The sequence below is a fragment of the Onthophagus taurus genome, chromosome 7 (assembly GCF_036711975.1).
Source record: "Onthophagus taurus isolate NC chromosome 7, IU_Otau_3.0, whole genome shotgun sequence".
NCBI classification, from domain to species: Eukaryota; Metazoa; Arthropoda; class Insecta; order Coleoptera; family Scarabaeidae; genus Onthophagus; species Onthophagus taurus.
Window position 1 is genome coordinate 33,706,369 of NC_091972.1, and position 21,472 is coordinate 33,727,840.

General features: G+C 31.9%; 1 protein-coding gene across 1 annotated transcript in view; it reads left to right on the forward strand.

Moving 5' to 3' along the window:
* Positions 1–4,903: 4,903 nt before the first annotated feature.
* Positions 4,904–21,472, forward strand: part of LOC111418754 (neural cell adhesion molecule 2-like) — a 455,796-nt gene continuing 439,227 nt past the window's right edge. The window contains exon 1 of the mRNA XM_023051417.2: positions 4,904–5,377. Coding sequence (XP_022907185.1) covers positions 5,254–5,377 — 124 coding nt within the window. The 5' untranslated portion in view covers positions 4,904–5,253. The remainder of the gene's footprint in view (positions 5,378–21,472) is intronic.

Genomic DNA, 21,472 nt, shown 5'->3' on the forward strand with positions numbered 1-21,472 from the left:
TTATCAAAACTATTTCATATCATGCAACGGCGATTACTGATTACCGCTGTTGGTTTTCTCTTTTTTTTCAGTTCTGTTTATTCATTGTCACCTATTCCACAAAAGCATCATTTGCGTCACTTTTCAGTTGCTCCTCTTGGTGATGTTACCTTTTTTTTCTTTTAAGATGAAGTATTACATCGATTTCCGACGACTGGAATAATAGTATAGTAATCTATGAATCGATTTCGTTTCCACTGTAGCCATTATGTAATTGAATTTAACAGCATCATAGGAAGCACTAGAAAAAAGACATCAACCGTAAATTTAGTTAAACGGATCTTATACACCTGTGAAACAGCAAGAATTAAGAAAGAGACTATTTTGAAATAAATAAAATGGTCTATCAAGTACCAAAAATGTTAGAAATTACCAACAGAAAAGGATGCATATTTGCTGCATGGACCGATGTAAAGTATTCATTTCAAGTTTCTTATATAAGGAGTGATGTAAAGGTTTGATGTAAGGGAGAAACAATATGGAAAGTAAATTGCTACAGTTTTATATGGAGTGTATGCTTATGGGAGAGCGGGGCAAGTGAGTCATACGGGATAAGTGCGTCTTTCAAGACAAGTTTTTTATTTAGATACGTAAGTGATCTGAGTTAGGTTAAATTTTGGTGTAATGTTATTGTGTTATTGTGTAACAAGGTAAATATCTTTAATTTGCATATTTTGTTGCTTTACATATTATATTTGTGACCGCTTGGTATCAAAATTTTCAAAGATTTCATAAGACTATAATTGTACCATCCCATGCATTTCACACTTTAATCTATTAGGAATTATACTTCTCAACTGAAACTTTGCCAGATGTTGAATATTGGGGCAAGTGAGACACTACTGACTTACTTACACCATTACCTAAATCAAATCTGTTATTTTGGACTATTACTTTGGTACTGTTAATTCGTATACATAATTGCAAATAATATGGTTTGCAATTACGTACGAAAAACGAACAGAGGAACAATATATTCAAACGACGGCGTGGATCGTGCACTAGAGGTCGTGTAAAGTGGGGATATGTCCATTAGAAAAGCTAGTGTACATTTTGCTGTTTCAAGAACCAGCATCCATTCCAGAATAGAAAGGCAAATAAACATGGATGTAGACCTAGATCTAGACCTGATGATAATTCGAGTAATGGATCAACATTAGATCTCTTAAAGAAAAAAAATTTAAACCCTCTTCGAACACCAGACATACAACATTCTACAACTTTTAGTGACCCAGATCCTGAAATATTACGGAATAAAAACTAATCTCCAATACTTAAATCATCAATCAATTACGAAGACCAGAAACCATCGTGTAGCTATATTCCAGTTTCACATTTTTCACCTATTTCTCAAGAAGTATCAAAAGTAGAAGGATCTAAAATTGAAGACAAAAATTAAATTCTCAAAGCAAAATCAGTAAAAAAACCTAAGAAAAAATAATAAAATTAAAGAAAAATCTGAAAAGAAAAAGTGCAGAAAACCAGGAAGAAGAAAAAGTGCATTTTGTACATCACACAAAAAGATTAAGGAATTGGTAAACATTTCCGAATCACCAGAAGACCAAGCGATTTGAATCCTTTGTAATAATGTCTCACTTAAAGTGAGTCATTGTGAGTTAAGTATTTTGGTAAATGTTTTCTAAATTAATATTTTAAATGCCTGTTTTATTTCTTTTTTTGTGTAGACACGTTCGTTAATAATTAAATTGATATTTGTTTGCTATAATTTTGCTTTATGATTAAAACCTTACAAACTGTGGCCTGTTGTACCTTAACATTACTCACTTGCCCCGTTCTCTCTTATATAAATTCGAGCAGATGCTCAAAAAATTTCTAATTGTAAGTGAAACTAAAATAATTATTAAAATTTTTTAAATTGGGATGTTCTTCCAAACTTTTACAGATAGTTTATATCCCGATAACCACAATTTTATCGTGGTAAATACATATTTACATAACATTCACTAAATACATACTTCCATACAAAATATGTTGTATTATTAGATTTTACCTTAACATTACTCACTTGCCCCGTTCAGGAGGCTTAAGGAGGCATATGAAATTTACACGAAATACAAAAATTAATAAAGAGAGCTAATAAAGCACGAAAAACAGTTACACAATGAATTTACAATACAGCTAGCAGAAAACAAGCAGAAAAAAGGATGGCAAATAATAAATAGGGAAATAAATTTCACCAAAACAACGGAGACCAATTCATCTATAACACCCGAGGAATACAGCGACTATTTGCAAAATATTTGCAGCAAAGTTGATCTCTATAATGGAAACAACTATATGAACGCTTTACAAATACGAAACGAGGGCTCTTGTTTCCTAAGACTGACACACATTACAGAGGTAAAAGAAGTAGTTAAAGGATTTAAATCAAAAACCACGGAGGACATATATGGAATTTCAGTGGCTTTTCTAAAAAAACCATAGATGGCCTTTCCGCTCAGTTGATGTACCTCATTAATATGTGCCTCAAACAAGGAGTATTTCCAAGCGAACTCAAGGTGGCTAAAATCATCCCAAGTTATAAAAAAGGCGATATAGATAAGGCGGAAAACTTCAGACCAATCTCTATTTTACCAGCAATTTCGAAAGTTTATAAATGTATCATAAAAAATCTCAACGTTTTTTGAGAAAAGAGATTTTTTTACTGAATATCAACACGGATATCGCAAGGAAAGATGCGTAGACACAGCAGTACACGAGACTGTCAACAAAATATTAGCAGCGATAGACGAAAAGAAATTTGTGGAATTGGTAGTAGTCGATCTGTCGAAGGCATTTGACAGCGTTAATCACACATTGCTCTTGGATAAGATGTTTTATTACGGGATACGTGGCGAAGCCTTTGATATTTTAAATTCCTACTTGGCAGCTAGGAAACAAATCGTAGTGATTAATGGTAGGAAATCGAATTCGACCGATATTCAATTACGGGTGCCACAAGGTTCAGTACTTGACCCTTTATTATTTATCATCTATATAAATGATATGCCGTATGCTTTACATCATGGGAACCTCTACGCGGATGACACCCCCATCGTTTCAACTGGAGAATTCACCATCACTTGTGAATCGATGCATAATGCTAAACAATGGCTGCAGGTCCTGGCCTAATGGCCTAACTAAATTAAACGAGGAGAAGACGCAAAAAATCATGTTTAATAGAGGACATGAGAAGGCAGAATGTAAATCAATAAAATTTTTGGGGTTATAGATAGATGAGGAACTCAAGTGGTCTATTCACGTAGAGAATACTGCAAAAAAGTTAAACGGGGCAATTTACTGCATAAGGAGAATCAGAACTATTAGTACCTTTGAAGCTACTAAACTTACATATTATGCTAGCTTTCACAGCCGAGCAACCTACGGTATCTTTTTCTGGGGAATGTGTTCAGCTGCAGAGGGAATTTTCCTACTGCAGAAGCAAGCAGTGTGTGCACTTTTCAATCTGGAAAGAATATTTTACTAAATATAAAATACTTACCATACCCTCTGTATTTACCTTCAGTTGTATAACAGCCACCAGAAAGAAACTGTCCAAATTAACAAAAAATTCCGATCAACACGACTATCCAACCAGACAAAAAGACGATCTACGTATTCCAGGTCGCCGCTTAGCGAAGACGCAAAAGATCGCTGACTACTGGGGCACGAAATTTTACAATCACCTGCCACAGTTATACAGTTGCCGATGAAGAAAATGAAAATATACTTCAGAACATATTTTACGCAAAATGCTTTTTAAACCATAAATGAATTTTTTTTAAACCTGTTACATAATATTGCATTTTTTTTTGTTTCTTCTTTGACGTATTGTAAACTTTATTTTACACTCAATAAATTATTATTATTATTTACGCATTTCTGAACCTCCGACCTATTCTAACCCAACTCCCCCAATTTAAAATGTCCGTACTTGGAAGTAGTAGCTTTAACAATGTTAATCCTTTACGCTCTTGCTATCAGATACAGTAATATTGAGAAAAATTCGATTTAGTGAAAATTAAATGAAGTCGTGTTTTTATATTATCTTATTAGTAAAGCACGAATAAAGCTTTTAGTATAAAAGATGTAGCAAACTTTATTAGGTATTAACAATATTAATTTTACGCTGTTGCTGTTAGATGGATTATACCGAAAAAAATTCGATTAGATGGAAATTAGATGAATCATGGATTTACGTAGTGTTTATGGTAGAGTACGGGATTCGGAACATCTTAGAAAAAAGCTTTTAGTATAAAAGATGTAGCAAACTATATTCTTAACAATATTAACTTTACGCTGTTGCTCTTAGATGCATTATATCGAGAATAATTCGTTTAGGTAAAATTTTAATGAAACAGTGCTTTTACATTTTATTGTTGGTAGAGCACGGGGTTCGGAAAGTTTTAGAAAATAGTTTATTTTTAACAATATTTATAATTTATAATATAACAATTTTGATATATATTATATTTTTTTTAATATAATTCGCTTAATTTATAATTTTGATATTTGGCTATAGAATATTTTCGACCGAGATATTGATATTGACAAAAGTTCAAGATGATAACTTGATATCCAGTTATATGTACTAAGTAGTTGAATTAGCAGCAAAACACGTCGTGAGTAATTGGCGTTGCTCATGGCATTAGTATACTAGGCGGACCTAAGATTTTCTCCTTGTCGTTTTTCTGGTAAAACAAAAGGTCGAACCCATCAAGAGCCGTCGGGTAAATCCGATTGTTGTACAGGTACCTGCTGAACACACACAAGCAGGTCTGAACGGGTTCGTGAAAAAGCATGCGCCGGATCCAGATACAAGTAGGGCGAGCCTGCGACTAGCGCCAGTATCAGGGGTGCCGTGACGGAAAACTCGTCTCGATTTTCCCACGTAATCGATTTATACGTGACCGATAAATCACGTATATAGGTATATAAGATTGTTGAAAACTTTTCCGAGTTTTTTTCAGTCGGTCGACTTTTTCCGGTCGGGTCGCGAGTGGCAATAATTTTTGGTAAAGAGAACCAAGTGCAATTTTGAAGTGGGAAAAATTTTAATGTGACGATTCCGACTTTGTAATTGCGGTGATAACGTACTCTAACCGGCGGGTGAAGGTGATTCGTTTGGATTAAATCGCGGATTAATTTTGATCGCGTTTTAGGATTTGATATAATTATAGTGCGGAAGTGTAGATTATTTTTATTGGTGATAATATGTCGTGCTTTATGACCGAAGTGTGGAAAATGTGCGACCGTGTTTTCAAACTGTGGATTGTTTCATTCTTTTTATTCTTCTGTATGTGGCTTGTTCCAGCAAGTGTTAACGCAGGAAAAGATGGTAGGATAATATTTTGAAATTTTTTCTGAAAAGTTTTTTAACAATTTTTATTACTAAGGTTATAATTATTTAAATCACATAATAAATATTTGTAGAAGTTCAGTCATAATTTATAAACATATTGAAGTTTTCAAAAGTTTTATTAAAGTTTTGTACTCTTCTAAGGTTTTTATTGGATATAAAACAAATTATAATAAATTTATTATGATGGATAAACTTTAGAAATGATTCTAAGAAACAATAAGAGAAATCATTTTAATGCAGGTACTCTATGCATTAGTCCATTTCGAAATACCTTACTTAAAGTAGTCGGATATGAGGGATGCCTAACGGAATGGACTTGAGCTATAAATCTTCTTGGTACCCTTGGGAAGGACATTAACGTTCATTCATGCATTCCGTATTTCTGGATGGATAAAGTAGTGAATGATAAATGAAATTACCGATTTAAAAACCAAATCGCGTTTCGTTTATGTATAGTTATGGAATATGTGGTGATTTATACTTATGATCACTACTTAAATAACTAGGAAGTTTAGGAGAAAAAATAAGTTAGTCGATTAAAAAAAACTTTGTTTGGGAGATAAGCAAATTGAGTGATGCAGTTTTATCATTTAGTAATTTTTATGCCAGCCCATAAAAATATGAAACGTGTTTAAAGTTCTATAATGTTGTTGTCAAGTTTAAAGTCAATTTTTGAATTAACCGGGTAGTTTTAGTTTAAAAGCAAAGTTATTAAAGTTTGTTGTAATACAACTTGTTTTTAATTTTAATTATAAAAGCGACGACTAGCTGGGGAAATAATGTCTTTCGTAGAAAAAACCGTTAATCTAAATTTTCTGGCAGCTTCTTTTAAATTATGAACGATTTTTTACCAGGATTAAAATTTACTAAATATGTACACTTGCTCATTGTATTTTTTACAATGAGTACAAGAAAACCTTGTTGGTCGTTTTTTTCGTGTTTCTTGCACAGTCATATCCGGCATACAATTAGTGATAACTTTTTTCGTCAACTTTACCATCATTATGAAGGCTTGACACATGTTTCGCTTTATAGGATACCAAAGTAGCGGTTTTTTGGTAACCAAATATACTTGATTTGACAGGCAGGTGCTTAGGTGGTGATATAAACTCGGGTGGTAACTCTTCTTATTTTTTCTAATAGTACCCAATAAATTAAGTTTATTTTTTCGTAAAGTTTCTAATAAATCCATACTCGTAAACATACAACATATTTATTTGACTTACTTGGTAAATACTGCCGGAAACTAAATCGACCCCGAAAGGATTCTAACTTTTCATCTACTGTAAGAAAATAAGAAGGTGTAAATGCAGACTTACAATTGTTGATAAACAACTCGAAAATTTCCCTTATAGGCGCTAATTTGTCGATTTTATCTTTGTTTCTTAAAATGCCTACCCCTACAAATTTAAATCCAAAACACTTTATTTTCACAAACTCCTTCAAACTTAGAATTTATAGAAGTATAAAAGTTAATCTTAATATTTTCTTTCTACGTTAAGTAATTGCTTTAATATTTTATCATCTTCCTGTTTATTACTACCATAAATATGTACTTTGTACACATATCGTATATATAGTACGTTTTAATCCTTTAACTTTAGCAAAAAATAGTAAAAAAATGTGTTTTTTATATGTAGTTAATTGTCATTAACTAATCATTAATAGATTCACCTATTTTACAATAATACCGAGTTTCCCTCTTCTTCCATTTTCCCTGTTTATCCTTTCTGCTGCACACTGCGCAACATCTGTGGACGAAAGTTTTTTTCAGTTAGTGGAATAAATTCGGGGAAATTGCGTGCGGTCAGTCTCAAAAGTCCTGGCTTTCTTGGTCTTCCGTGCGCGGTAGTCGTTGTTTGTCTAATTCTAAATGTGATTACTTTCCACTATTTAGTTTATAAACTATAAAAGAATTGTAAACAGAGATATCTAGCAAATAAAAAAAGTTTCCTTTAATATTATTTTATCGTTTCCTTGTCTTCTTTCCATCGTCTCCTTCCTCCTTTCTTTGGTTTCTTTATCTGGGGTTCGGACGAAAAATCTTTTCTGTTTTTCCGCACCACTTCATATGTTTTTGTTTTACGTAAAAGTTAAGTGTTGTCAAATAGTAACCGTTATCCAGTAAAGAATCTAGAAAGGTTAGAACTACATGAAAAGTTTAGGACTTAAATAATATGATAAATATTATTATAATTATTATTAAATATTAATTATATGATAAATAATTGATGAATACAAGTATCCTCGTTTTGAGTCGCACAAACAATAATATAATATATGCTAAAACGAGATCGTTTCAGAGGGATATATCAAGATGAACATTTTTTATTTATGTTATAAAAAATATGTCAACTTTTTTTAAGTTATTTATTATGATAACTTATGCTTGGTTATGGATATGCTTGTTTATTACAATCTTCGCAATCTTTGCGATACAAGTCTGGGAAAAAATGGAGTTGCAATCAATTCATTTGAAGGCCAATACATTTATTTCTTGGGATTGTTTACGATACCTAACTTGTAAATGTATTTATACAATGTATTCAATGTAAATGTTATTTATAGAAATAGGTACCATGCATGCCATGCATGATGAGCAACCATCATATTCTTGGTTGCTGTTCGGCATATTTACTAGTTTCATTTTTAATTATGTCTACACTAGTTTCCATCCACCCAGATACAATGCTCATTGGCATATTATCATCGTCTGTCGAACTTTCGGTTTTTGACTCATATTTCGTCTGAGACTGAAAGTCTATAAAGTTCCTAACGTGCCAATCGTCGGTCAGATAGATGGCCTTCAGATTTTATAAATCTATTAAAATTCAGAATATAATAATAACAATAATAATGCCTTTATTCACACTCATAACTCATAAGGCCACAAATTAACAATTTTACTAAATCAATTAGAAAGAAAAATAACGTTGTAAGTAGAAACTCGTACAGTTAACAAAAAGAGAAGCAAATGTATTAGAGCAAAAGGCAGACATTGAGTCATACTATTGACCATATTTCATCACTGGCGCTAGTCGCATAATTAAGAGCTCAACTAAGCCATCTGTTGATCAAATAAGCTAAACAAGTTCGAAGTGACTTCGAACTTGTTTTTGAAAAATATTGCAACATGGCATCTGAAACGTCAAACACTTTTTCAAAAGACGCACGGCTTAACCCGAAAGTTTCTAGTTCTAATTCTAGTGTTAGCTCTAGTGATAGTGCTACTATTAGTTCTAGTTTTAGTTTAATTAACACCAGCCGTGAAAGCCTTCGTTCTTATAACTTATTTCAAATAGCATTCCATTCTAAAAAGCGGCGTTCATAATTTTATTGTCCTATAATTTGATGTATTATACGTCCGATCTCTACATGGACGTACAAAATTAAATAATTAGTTTGTCTGTCACACACGCAAGTAGTAGCTAAGTTCACAACTGGTGTGAAGTAACCCATAAATCTCAGCCATAAATTTAAAATAGTAATAATTCCGTAACTAATACGATTTGGGTCAATAAATTTCACACACAGGTCACTCTTACCCTCAAGAACAGCTTAAGCCCACCCCAACCCAACCCCACCCCCCCGTTTTTACCCTGATGGGCACCTTCGAATTAAGCCAAATTCTATCACATAATAGAACATAGTTCTAAGTATTTTTATCAATTTTCAAAACACCGTAACCCCTAACCGTTGTCGAGAAAAAAAATCATTCTTATAAATCGCGGATGGGACTTTAGGGGTTTATTGTCAATTATCGTCAATAAAATCCGAAACAGCTCTTTGAATGACAGATTATTTAATCAGCTTAGTGTTGTTAATGACGAAGATTTCAATCGATTGTTGTTTCACAGAGAAGTGCGTTGGCTATCAAGAAGTACTTGTTTGATCCGTTTTTACAATCTGTTTTGAAATGCACGACAACCTCACCATATCAAAGAATGATATTGCGTGCTTGGCAGACTTGTATAAATTGTTTAATGATATCAATCTCCAACTTCAAGGTGATGACTTAAACTTGATTAAAAAAATGTCGTTGCTGCTTTCGTAGCCAAACTGCTTGTACATAAGAAAAATATTGGCAGACATGAGTTTCACAATTTCCCTAATTTATCAGTGGCATCTGAAGTTAAAAATTTAAGGGGCGCTAGAAAATATTTGATTCTCAAAGGGGCAGAAGAAATTAGTTTGAGAAACTCTGTACTGAAGGATCGACACGCCTCCAACTTCTCATGCATTGTTTTCTTTATAGGTGATTATATTCAAAGTGCAAGTTTTTTGTCGCAAGCAGTGTAACCACCTTTAAAGACAACAATGCATTTGTTCATTACTGATGAATTCGTACGAACTCTTACTAATTCGTACAACTACATTTTCGTACGAATTCTTACCCAATGTAACCGCAGTCTAAGTATCAGGTTACTGTTTTTATGAATAAATCAGAACACATACAAATAATTTATTCGCTGTATTATTAACAGCGTACCTTCATAGCATACAGTATACAGTACCATACTCGCAATCAGATCGTTAATATCAGTGCCAAAAGTCAAGCTCCCACAATAGACATTGCTACCTTCATTAACGACATCAAACATGTTTGAAGTTGTTAATCATATTAGTGCAGATTCAGATTTGTCCAAACCAAGATTGCCTTTGTTTAAAAGCTTCATTAGTGGAGTCTGCAATCAAACAACCCAAATAAGCTTCAATCGGAATAACCTTTTAGCATTAAGGGTAAATGGTAATTATAAATTTAATCTTGTCATTGATTTAAATAAACACGATAAAAGAAATAGTAACCTAAAGAATTAAATTCGTAAATAAACTTTATTGTGAGCTAAAAATAAATGAAATTTGTTTATCCATTTGATTTAATCGCTACTTTAATGAATTTGTAACATTATATTCTAAATTAAGTTTATTTCATTGGAATTTCTATTTTGCTGTTATTTTTTCTTTTAATTTGAGGTTTCAATGATGTTGTTTTGTTAGTGTTAGAAGTATGGAGAAAATTTAGCTTGTAACACATTTTACACATAAATTGAAGCTTTTAGCTCTTTTAAATTTGAAGTAGTTTTGTAGGTAATTACAATAATAATGTTTTGTTAAAAATTTAGATTTTAATGTAGTTTGATAAAACTCTTGTAAACTCTCTCGGCCAATATTAAATTTTCATTTAAAAATTGAAAATTTAATTTAATTAATTGTTTTATTAGCAATTACAATTTGAGCGAAGTTTATTAAATAAAATGTTATGGATAAAAATTTAAGCTTTATGGGTTCAAAAATTAGGGCAGGTAAGTAGATTGTTGGATAGTTAAGTGTGGTCTCATTTATCTCATTCATAGAAGTATCTAATAAAAATTATTTTCCTGTCTTAACGTTTTGCAAAAATTTAGTGAATACGATGAGTGATACTTAAGTGTTGACCACGCCAGTTAAATTCTAAATTCTTATGCAGGCCACATATAGCTGTGTTTATTAATTGAAGTAAAGTAGTGATTTTTTTTGTTTGGTCTGCGATGTTTTGCCGCGATATTTCCTATCTGGAGTAAGTACCTATTCCTTAACAACAGTAATCAGCCTGCAAACTGGCACTTTGTTTGTCTTGATATTGTTTTTCCATGATGGAAATGTATTAGTGGAGCTGTTCTCAACGTTTGTTATTTACGTTGAAATGTATTGGTAGACATTTCTCGAAAGAAATCGCCATGAGAATCCAATAAGTGAACATTGACCTTATTAAACATTTATACTCCATTCACAATTTCTTTGTATTGTAACTATCGCATTTCCAAGAAAATTTGCAAAACCTGATTCGAAAATATGTTTTCTCTTTTAATTTAAATGCAAAAGTTTTCAAAGCGATTTTCATACATTTAAATGCGCCCCATACTTAGCATTTTGGTAAGACAAATAAAAGGTCGGTTTATATTTAGTGCAAGATCTTTATATTTTCATTTGAAGAATCAATGGATTCGAATTCTTCTTCATTCAAAGTCCATTTTCTTGATGTAACTATTAAATTTAAACCTTCACATTTAATATTCCCAAACCTTAATCCACTAAGGTCCATCAGCAGTGACGTTGTTCCCAGCAATATAGTTAACCTAAAGATTCTTATTTAACATAAGGAAAGTCAGTTTGCTTGCGTTGCTGGCGTGTATTTTCATTATTAAATCTGATGAAACAACTGATATCCCAAAAACGTTGAAACACGAAACCACGAATGCGCGTTATTTTTCATAGATCAGTTGTGTGTATATATTTAGAATGTATGACATCAGCTAGCAATACTATTCTCAGATAAAGATCAAATTCAGATGTACTAACTTAGTTGTTTTTTTTTCAGAGATGTTTTAGTTGTTGGGGTTTCTGCGTGTTCACGTTCGAAACATTGGGTTGCTTTCGCGAATTATTGTATTACATATTTCTACTGACATCAACATTTTGAATGTATGTTGGGTACTAACACCTTCTGCTGTAGGTGAGCAGAAGACCATCTGAGTCTTCATCCATCAAAGTTAGACCATCTGAGCAGATTATGCGATAGGAATCTTTTTGAGATTTTTTTAATTTAAGTTATCATATGTTTTTGAGGTTCCAATTTGATGTAATAGTATAAGTCTAGTGCCTATGAGCGTAAACGTTGTATTTTCAAAACTCCTATTTTTTTAGCTAGCTTTCAGTGTTAGACCATCTGAGCAGATTATGCGATAGGAATCTTTTTGAGATTTTTTATTTAAGTTATCATTTGTTTTGAGATTCTAATTTAATGTAATGATATAAGTCTAGTGCTTATAAGCGTAGACATTGTATTTTCAAAACTCCTATTTTTTTTTAGCTATTTTTGAATATCTTATTGGTTATTTCTAAAATAAGATAGCGGAGATATATAATAAGATATTGGCTTCATCATTTTCTTCTTCCACTGTGGATAATCTTTCTATCAAATTAAAGAAAACTGGGATATTTTCGTAATATCTGTTTCATCTAAAGAAATTTATTAATTTTTCTATGTATGTAAGTTCATTGTCATTTATTTGGTAGGTACTTTCATAATAATTGTAAGGCTCTGGTAAATGATGCATTATTTTTTTAAAGTTCTTCAAACATAAACCTAAAGTTAGCATCTGTCGTTTAAAAGTTGGCATCGTATCTACGTAATATAAACACTATGAGTCTAATAGTTTCAAGACACTTTACAACATAAAAACCATATAAAAAATTCTAACTTGCGTTTATTTATATAAAGTCGTACTAGTTTCGGGTTACCCCATCATCAGCGACAACTATAAAGAGTACGAAAAATAAGATAACAATCAAAAAGTGATAAATATAATAGAGTGATGTTAACTCGAAAAAATTGTTTTAATATAAAATAGATTTTGTTGAAATAAAAGTTAGAAGTAAAGTTAAAAGTACAAAACGTTCAAAAATTTTTAACAAATACGCGAAAAACCTTAAACTAATCTTAAATCAAATTATATAACAAAATTAATTTAAACTTAGAGGCAGGAAACAATCAAAATGGAAAATTTTTTAAATTTAAATAGAGTTTCTAGAATTTCTAGCAAACTGCTGAAGAAATGGAAAAAACGTTCCATAAGTTATAGCACCCCGTACAATAATCCTCACAGTTTATATAGAGTACATGCTTTCCGCCAGGAATTTTAACATTGCCAGCGTGGTGAACGTATGGTGACGTTCACCACGCTCTCGATGTTGAGCAGTTAGTATTAACACAAGATGCGATCAATAGGATTGCAAGTAGAAAGTTCTTATTCGACGGTAAATCGTTTGAAGAGTTATAGGGCGAATTTCGTTACCTAGCCATTGCTCGCCAATTGATTTGCTACTGAAAAATCGGAATTCTCTTGCTGCCATAAGTCCAAAATGGCCGTCCTACACCTAATTTTTTTACCATCCGGTTTATATTTGGCGCCCTTCCAGACCCTCCTTGACCCATGCCTAATAGATGGGCAGATGGATTGGTTCCGGTTAGGGTGATTTGCATCAATGGTAAGCAAAAAAAATAAAAAACTATGCAAACTCTCACAAAACGTACACCCACTAAAATTAATATAACTATAAGCATCTATCACCCTTTAAAATGTTTATTATTCCTCTTGAAACATCTGTACACTTCGTAAATGCCAGACAATAAAAATATTTTATACCCAAAATGACCAAAATCAGCAGAAAATATAGTGTTAAAAACCTATCTCGAGAATCGACAAGTTGTAACAAGAAATTTTCTGCTAGAACAAAGAAATCTAGACCGTAGAATGCAGAAATCGATTCCTTCTACGATAAACCTTTATACATGGTATGTCATTAATTTCATTACATGGTATACATATACATAGTATATAATAAGATCGAGTATAGGGGATTGCCACTAGTAGATATTATTGCCTTTATGATTTTTCTGCACCCATATTAAAGAAAGAGGGAAGATAATAGAAAAGAGCTCTCTCTATTCTACTACTCTAATATAACCGTCATGGAGTGAGTTGTTCCCATCAGCAGATGTCAATGAAGTAGAGACTGAATGAGACTTAGAAGGAGGGTTATCAAAAAGGGATTTAAAAAAATTATTATGAAATTATTAGCATATCTAATTCAAGTCACAAGCTTTCCAACGAATGAAACGGATTCTCAAAATATCTTTTAGTTCTAACAAAGCTAACAATTATATATATAATTATAATATAATTATATATAATTATAATATATATAATTATTATATATAACAATTATTTTCAATCATTTTTACAAAAATCGTAATAAATCGTAGTTTTAATAAATTCTTATGAAATTATCAGCATTTCCAATAGAAGTTATTAGCTTTCCCACGAACGAAATGGATTTTCAAAATATCTTTTAGTTTTTGAGATATTAATCTTTAAACCTAACCCTTTTTTTCATTTTTTAGGGAGAACAATTATTTCCACTAAACTTTCAAATTTTATTTCGCAATATATCCGGATTTGAATAAATCTTCCTAATAATTATCAGCATATCTAATTCAAATTATAAGCTTTAAAAAAAGAAACGCATTTTTGAAATATGGTTTAGTTCTTGACTTTTAAACATAACGCTGTTTTTATTTCTCTTACGTTGGATACGTTAAACAAGAAATTTATTTATAAATAAAATGTTCTATATTATTGGAACAAATTTCTGGATTTCATGTTTTCATAAAATTGTACCTCGATTTTTTTAAAACTCACTTAATAAATTAATTAAATATTTTTAATTACTTTAATTTAATCAACAATGTTTACCAAACAAAATTCGATGTCAATTATAATTTTCTGTACAACCCGTAAATGCAGGAAACAATGAAACCGAATTAAATAAACTAAATGTAATTTTAAATATTCATTTTGAAAATGCAACTTTATAAAGTGCCGGCCTTAATAAAACTCACACAATGAACCATTAATACATAAACGTGTATATTTTAATTTAGAGTCCATTAAGGTAATATTTAATATTTTCATAGACAGAAAACAAAATCGAACGACGAATATGTCAATATTTGTACATCGGTCCTCATTTCTCCTCGTTCATGCAAATTTGATGAGTCATAAACAAAAATTGTCCCATGCGTACGCTCCAAAATTATTATTAATACCTTACAATTATAATAAAATCCCTTTATTACCACGTGTTATCCAAAATGAAATATGGCGAGGCTATTATGGATTTATATCTAGTCTAATAACGTTTCATTAGCGGATATGGTGTGTGTTTTAACGTAACTTCACAACCATTATCCACTATAAATTATTTTTAATCCAAATTATTTTGTGTAATAATCTGAAAAGAATAATATTTTCTTTAAAGATTGTACCTAGAAAGATGGTTTTGAGTATAAACTGTAACATTAAACCTTAAAATAGGATTAATTTGATCGTTTAATAGTATTTTAATAAAATTTAACTATATAAATTGATAAATAGGATTAGGAATTAAAATTGTGTTATTGTTAGTGTTCATTATTGGAAATTGGACATTGATTGAACAAACATTAGCGACGTAAACAACACTGCGAATAATTATTAATTTTCCTATTAAAATATTCGCAAATGTATTCAATAATTTCAATTTTCTACAGCTTATTTATCAATGATTTTACTAATTGTATCCTACTAATAACATTATCTGTATTATGTATAAATAAACCAAAACCTACAATTCAATTGAAATCGTTATTGTTAGTTAATTATCGTATCAACCAATATTAATTCTCAACGCACAAAACAAAATCCACAACGTTTGATTTCAAGCGTTTATTTTTATTTGAATAAATTTTCCAAACAAAAACAGTAAACGTAAAAACAATCATAACCGAAGTTACAATGAATTTTATCAACAATTAAATAAACCCATTTAAAATACAATATTTTTTAAATGAATTATATATTTTCATGAATATAAATTTCCTCAAATGTTTATTTATGAATATAAAAATTGACAAAAATATCTAAAAAAATAAAAAATACGTATTCGTAATATGAATTCAAAATGATCTAAATATCGATTTGTTGAAACGCTGACAAAGTTATCTCGAGCTTGCAGATCTGTCGTCGAAACGAAGTGAGACGATGTATACGAAGACGCTGTGTGCAGTATATTTGTATACACATTTCCGAATCGAGTTTTCTCCTTTCGCATCGACGACATATCCTTATTGGATCGCTTCGGGAAGATGAGTTCCGCGAAAAATTTCCGCGTCCGAATGCAAATGCCCGAATAAGCGTTTGTTCGTATTATCGGCAGGTCCCACGAGAAGTTCCCTCTTTTGGGCGAAATCGAACTTTCATATCAATGGTTTTTGATTTTCTTCATCGAAAATGGTGAAAAAAGGTCGTGGATTTAACAGAAACGTAGAAACTCATAATTATTATTTTAATAAAGAAAGCAAATTACTAAACATAAAATAAGAAAGGTAGATTAAAGGCCTGATCAAACTCAATAGTAACGTTGAAATGAAATAAGTAATAATAAGTAGGCCTCTTGACCTCTATTTTTTTTTGATTAATTAAGTTTATGTACTTCGTACTAGTTTCGACATATTATGATGTCATCATAAACGACTTCGAGTCGCTTAACGAGTCGTTTTTGGAGTTCAATTGTGTACGGTATTGTGTTTTCTTGTTTAGAATAGTTATTTTCGTGTTTCTTTAAATAATGTTTTATTTTAACGTAGAAATTTGTTTGTTCAGCGTGATTTTTTAACTATTTGACTATTTGGCTGATGATGACATCATAATATGTCGAAACTAGTACCAAGTACATAAACTTAATTAATAAAAAACTTTAGAGGTCAAGAGGCCTACTTATTATTACTTATTTCATTTCAACATATATTATACCTGTAATATAATGGATCTTTTAAAATTCAATGGTAACGGACATCATGTTGCTATTCAAGTACAACATCAGCTTGGGCCCTTATGTTTTTGTCGTTTCCTCTGTATAACAGTATGTAGTTGTGGTACCTAATATTTCTACTTACCCTGTTCTTTAATTGCAATATTGCGCACATGTCAATTTTGTACTTATTTTATTGAATCATGATTTGCTACTTTTTGTTGGTCCACGAAATTATAATCCAACAGCCCATTCGTAGTACTTTAGATATCCAAAGTTATTTCTTTATTTTCTTGTCATGTCTTATTGCCACAAGTTTCGTCTGTGCTCCGATAGCTAATTAACAGTTTATTAGGCATCTGTTGGATTTTATAGTGAACGGATTGCTGGTCCTATCCATAAACCCTCCTCCTTTATCTGGGTTGAGACCGACAGGACTGGTGAATTACTCAATCCATGGACATCCACCAGTTGTTCTAGGCGGAATTTACAGTTTCTTATTAACCCTTGTACTACCAAGACTGGGTCAATAATGACCCGAAAGCAAAATGTTTTGCATAGCATACGAAATCAAAGTTTGATGTTGTTGTCCTTTCATATATTCTCTAGTATTGTTATTCTCATATGCAATTAGTTTATACTTTTTTATATTGCGTTAAAAATGTCGTGATTGTGGTCGTTTACGTAGTAACGGCAGACAGTTTAAACTAAAACTAGAGCTAACAGTAGTACTATTACTAGAACTAATACTAGACCTAGAGACTATCGGGTTAAGCTATACAGTTTTTTATCGATATATCATTAGCGGAAGAACTTCTCGTAAAACATTTAACATTCGTCGGAAGTATTCGTAAAAATAAAAAGGGTTTGCCATAAAATATTACTTAAAATCAAAAATCGATGGTGGAAATGTTTCTGCCAAAAGAGATTTTTATCCAAGAGACACTTATCCAGCCAGAAATAAATTGAAGAGCATCAAATATTAAAATAGATGAAGAGGGAACACCAAATAATGTAAAAATTGTAATTGGAAGTGTAGGAAGAAAAATAAGATACCGGTGTCTCGAACCGTCAGTTAAATTCAGTTCGTTAAATGTTATTTGCACACACTGTAAACAAGATGAAGATGGAGAATAACAAGAACCGTTTTTACAATATGATTTATTATTAAGAATATTTGAGTTCCTATTTATACGTAGTACTTACTGTAGTTATAGTTTAATAATTGTGTATCATATACAATACCTAGTTTTAAGGTTTTAAAAAAAACCGTTGATGGCCACCATGCATGGGTCTAAACTGACCCGTTATGGTCGTCTATACTCGTTAAATTATGTTGGTCGTACAAGGATTAATGGTTAAATATTGCGATGATAAGTAACACTTCTATTAGAACACATAAACTATTCAGTTCAATCCTTATCTAAAGCATAGTTACCTAACCTTACATTCTTCTATCTCACTATGTATCTCTTTAAGTTAAATGATTCCGCTTTCATTTTTTGTACCTTCCTAAAACAAACTGGTTTTTGGAACTTTAGAATTTAAAAGAATACATAAACAAAATAAATTATAAGTGATAATAATCAAAAATAAGACCGAGTAGCTAATTTGAAAATAAGCGGCAATTCAACTGCCATTCAGCGATATTCTATACGTACTTAGTAAGTACTACTTAACATTGACGCGACAAAGCACTGACGCATGGTTTGCGTTTTTTGTGGCTATTTCTTACAAAAAGTCGAACTATTCGTTGATATTTTTGTAAGCTGTATCTTTTAAGTATATTTTTTAATGTATATTACTTAAAATCTTTCTTTACAATTCAACATCCGGCGTTGGTTTCACAAGACGGTATTGATTCACTTTTACTTATTACCTCATTTTGAAGTCAGCTCGACTTTATATCATTAATTGTGTATTGCATAGGCATGTTAACATTATGATTCCTTTTCGTGGGAGTTCATGTCGTGATACTACTGCTACTGCTTTCATCGTCTGTGCTCACTAAAACAGTGCTTGCTCCATCATGTGGACTGAAGATATTTATAAGATAATTGATAAATGCTTCTGCTTTTGCTTAAGTTCTCTGATCCGCGCTCCATCAAGATTTTTAATGGACGGAATTTGTGAGATTGCTCTTTATACTTTATGTGTCAGTTTCTACAATGTATATGCATTGTCTTTGTTAGCTGTTAATTCGTTAAGGTAAATGGGAACTGATTCTTTCTTCAATTTTCGGATTGCTCGCTTAAGTTGTTGGTATTTGTTGTTAAGGATGTTTTTGCTTGCAGGACTGCAGCCATCGTCGATAGGGTAATTAGAGATAGCTAGGCCCCATGGATTTTCTTGACAGCACTCGAGTATCATGCCATGCTGCCGTCTGGATGTTCGTGGTGAATCGCTTTGCTTCTAACTCGAGCTGGTGTGTGGTTTTTAATGGCACTTGCAAATTAATCTCACGATACAATTCGGTTTTGAAACTTTCTCAGTTCGTAGTACTGTTTACTAATACGGCCTTTACTTGCCTGGGAATCATACTTTCGTTTAGTGTAAAAATCACCTCGCAATTATCAGAATTTAGGTTAAATGCCTTTGTTACGTCCACAAAGTGTTCTGCCTATAAAATAATCCAACAAATCGAGTTTTTTTTTGGGGATCCGCCAATATGTAGACATTCCAGTGGAATATACTATGAAACCCAGTTGTTCAATTGCTGCTTTTAGAGATTTTGAGTTTCGCGTTCAAATCCGCTCCAAGAATAAATTTATCACCGAGATGTTTCAGGACTGATAGGTATTCGTTTTGTTTAGGGTTATGCCTGTGTGAGTAATAAAGAGCACTATGCACTGTGGGTGAATAATCTGGTATACATGGTATTCGTGGAACTTAAGGTGAGTTTGTCTTATGGAGTGTATCTCTCATATCAGGAAGATGTCTATTTTGTTGAGGTTTAGGGAGATTCCATTTGTTCCTTTCGCATACGGATACCGTTGACGTTCCAAATGGCGATTCTAATGTCGTTTTTGCCCATGAGTGCTCGTTCCACCCGAGTTTATATAAGAACTCATCCATGATGTCCATTATCTAGCGCATCAATTGCACAACTGATGATCCTCATCTTGCAGTATAGCAGATTGTCCATATATAGCTTTGCTGGACACTCTTGTTGCAAAAAAGTACTAAGTTTTGGTGCTTGTTGTACTTTGCCTGAGTTTTCCAGCCGTTCCTGCAGCATCTTTGTCACTCGATAGTTGATCCTCGATCCTCGATAGTTGATCGGAGGAGGTTCCCTGCAATTACAGCCTTTCTGCGCACATACTTCTGCGTGTATACATAATTATGGCGCCAATGCTATTAATAATTTAAATTCTGACTTGGAATATATAACGAATATTTCCAATTTGCATTGTCTGAAAATTAATCCTAATAAATCTACCCTTTTGCTCTTTGGTAACAAAAGCGTTTGCGACCAATTAAAGGATTAAGGTTTACATTCAGGGATCTGAGGTGCCGATTGTGAGTGAGGCAAGGAGTCTTGGTTTGGTTGTAGATAACAGTTTTAGATACCATAGTCAAGTTAATAACTACATCAAGAAAGCGTATCACTCTTTAAGGCTACTATATCCCCATAGAAGCTATTTGCCTATCATGTTGAAGAAAACTTTATGTGACTCCTTGGTTCTTTCTCAGTTTAACTATATGATTCCCTTATATCATCTGGCTGTGTGCTCATATGACTCGGGGAGGATTCAGAGAGTTCAGAATAGCTGCCTTCGTTTTATTTATGGAATCCGGAAGTTCGATCACATTTCCCACTGGCTTATTGAATCAGGCTGGTTGTCGATGCGTTCAAGAAGAGAACTTCATACTCTAACTTATTAACATAAATTGATTACTACTAAAATCCCTATATATTTGTACAATAAGATTTTTTCAGTTGCGATATTCACAATCGTGAAACTAGATTTAGGTGCTGCATAGACCCGCCTCGACACAGAACGTCACTTTTCCAAAGATCTTTTTCTTTTCATATATATGTCATACGGGAGCATTGGTGACGAGTTGAGGAATCTCGGTGTTAATTGTTTTAAAAAACATTTGAGGGTACGGTTACTTAGAGAGTAGGCGACTACTATTTCTGGCAGAGACCGGTGAGTCACAGTTTTGCTGCAAATATTTCTTTACTTTATTTAAGATATTTTTTCTTTCTTTACTTATTATTGTTTTTCTTTTTTTATTTTTTTTATTTTTATAGAGTTAAGGATTATGATGTATTTCATATCTCTCTAATAATTATCAAGCCTTGGATTGAAAATCAGTTGGTATACAACTGAATCTTTGCCTCGTGATTGCACTATTTCTTTTTCTCTTGTTCTAGTTCTTTTTTTTTTCTTATTATTTTATTTTTATTTGGTGTAATACTTTACTTTACTGTAGTACATTATTTTATTAATAATCTCATTATCTTTTTATTATAATTTGTTTTTACTTTTATTTTTGTAATTAATTATTTATAATTATTTTTCATTTTTCCTGATGAATGTGCAATAAAGGCTATTATTATTATTATTATTATGTTCATGTTGGGTTTTTGCTCAGATGACGTTTTATTCAGTGAAAATGGAATTTTAGTCGCATTATCTGAGTCAGGACTAAATGTTACTTCATTTTCAATTC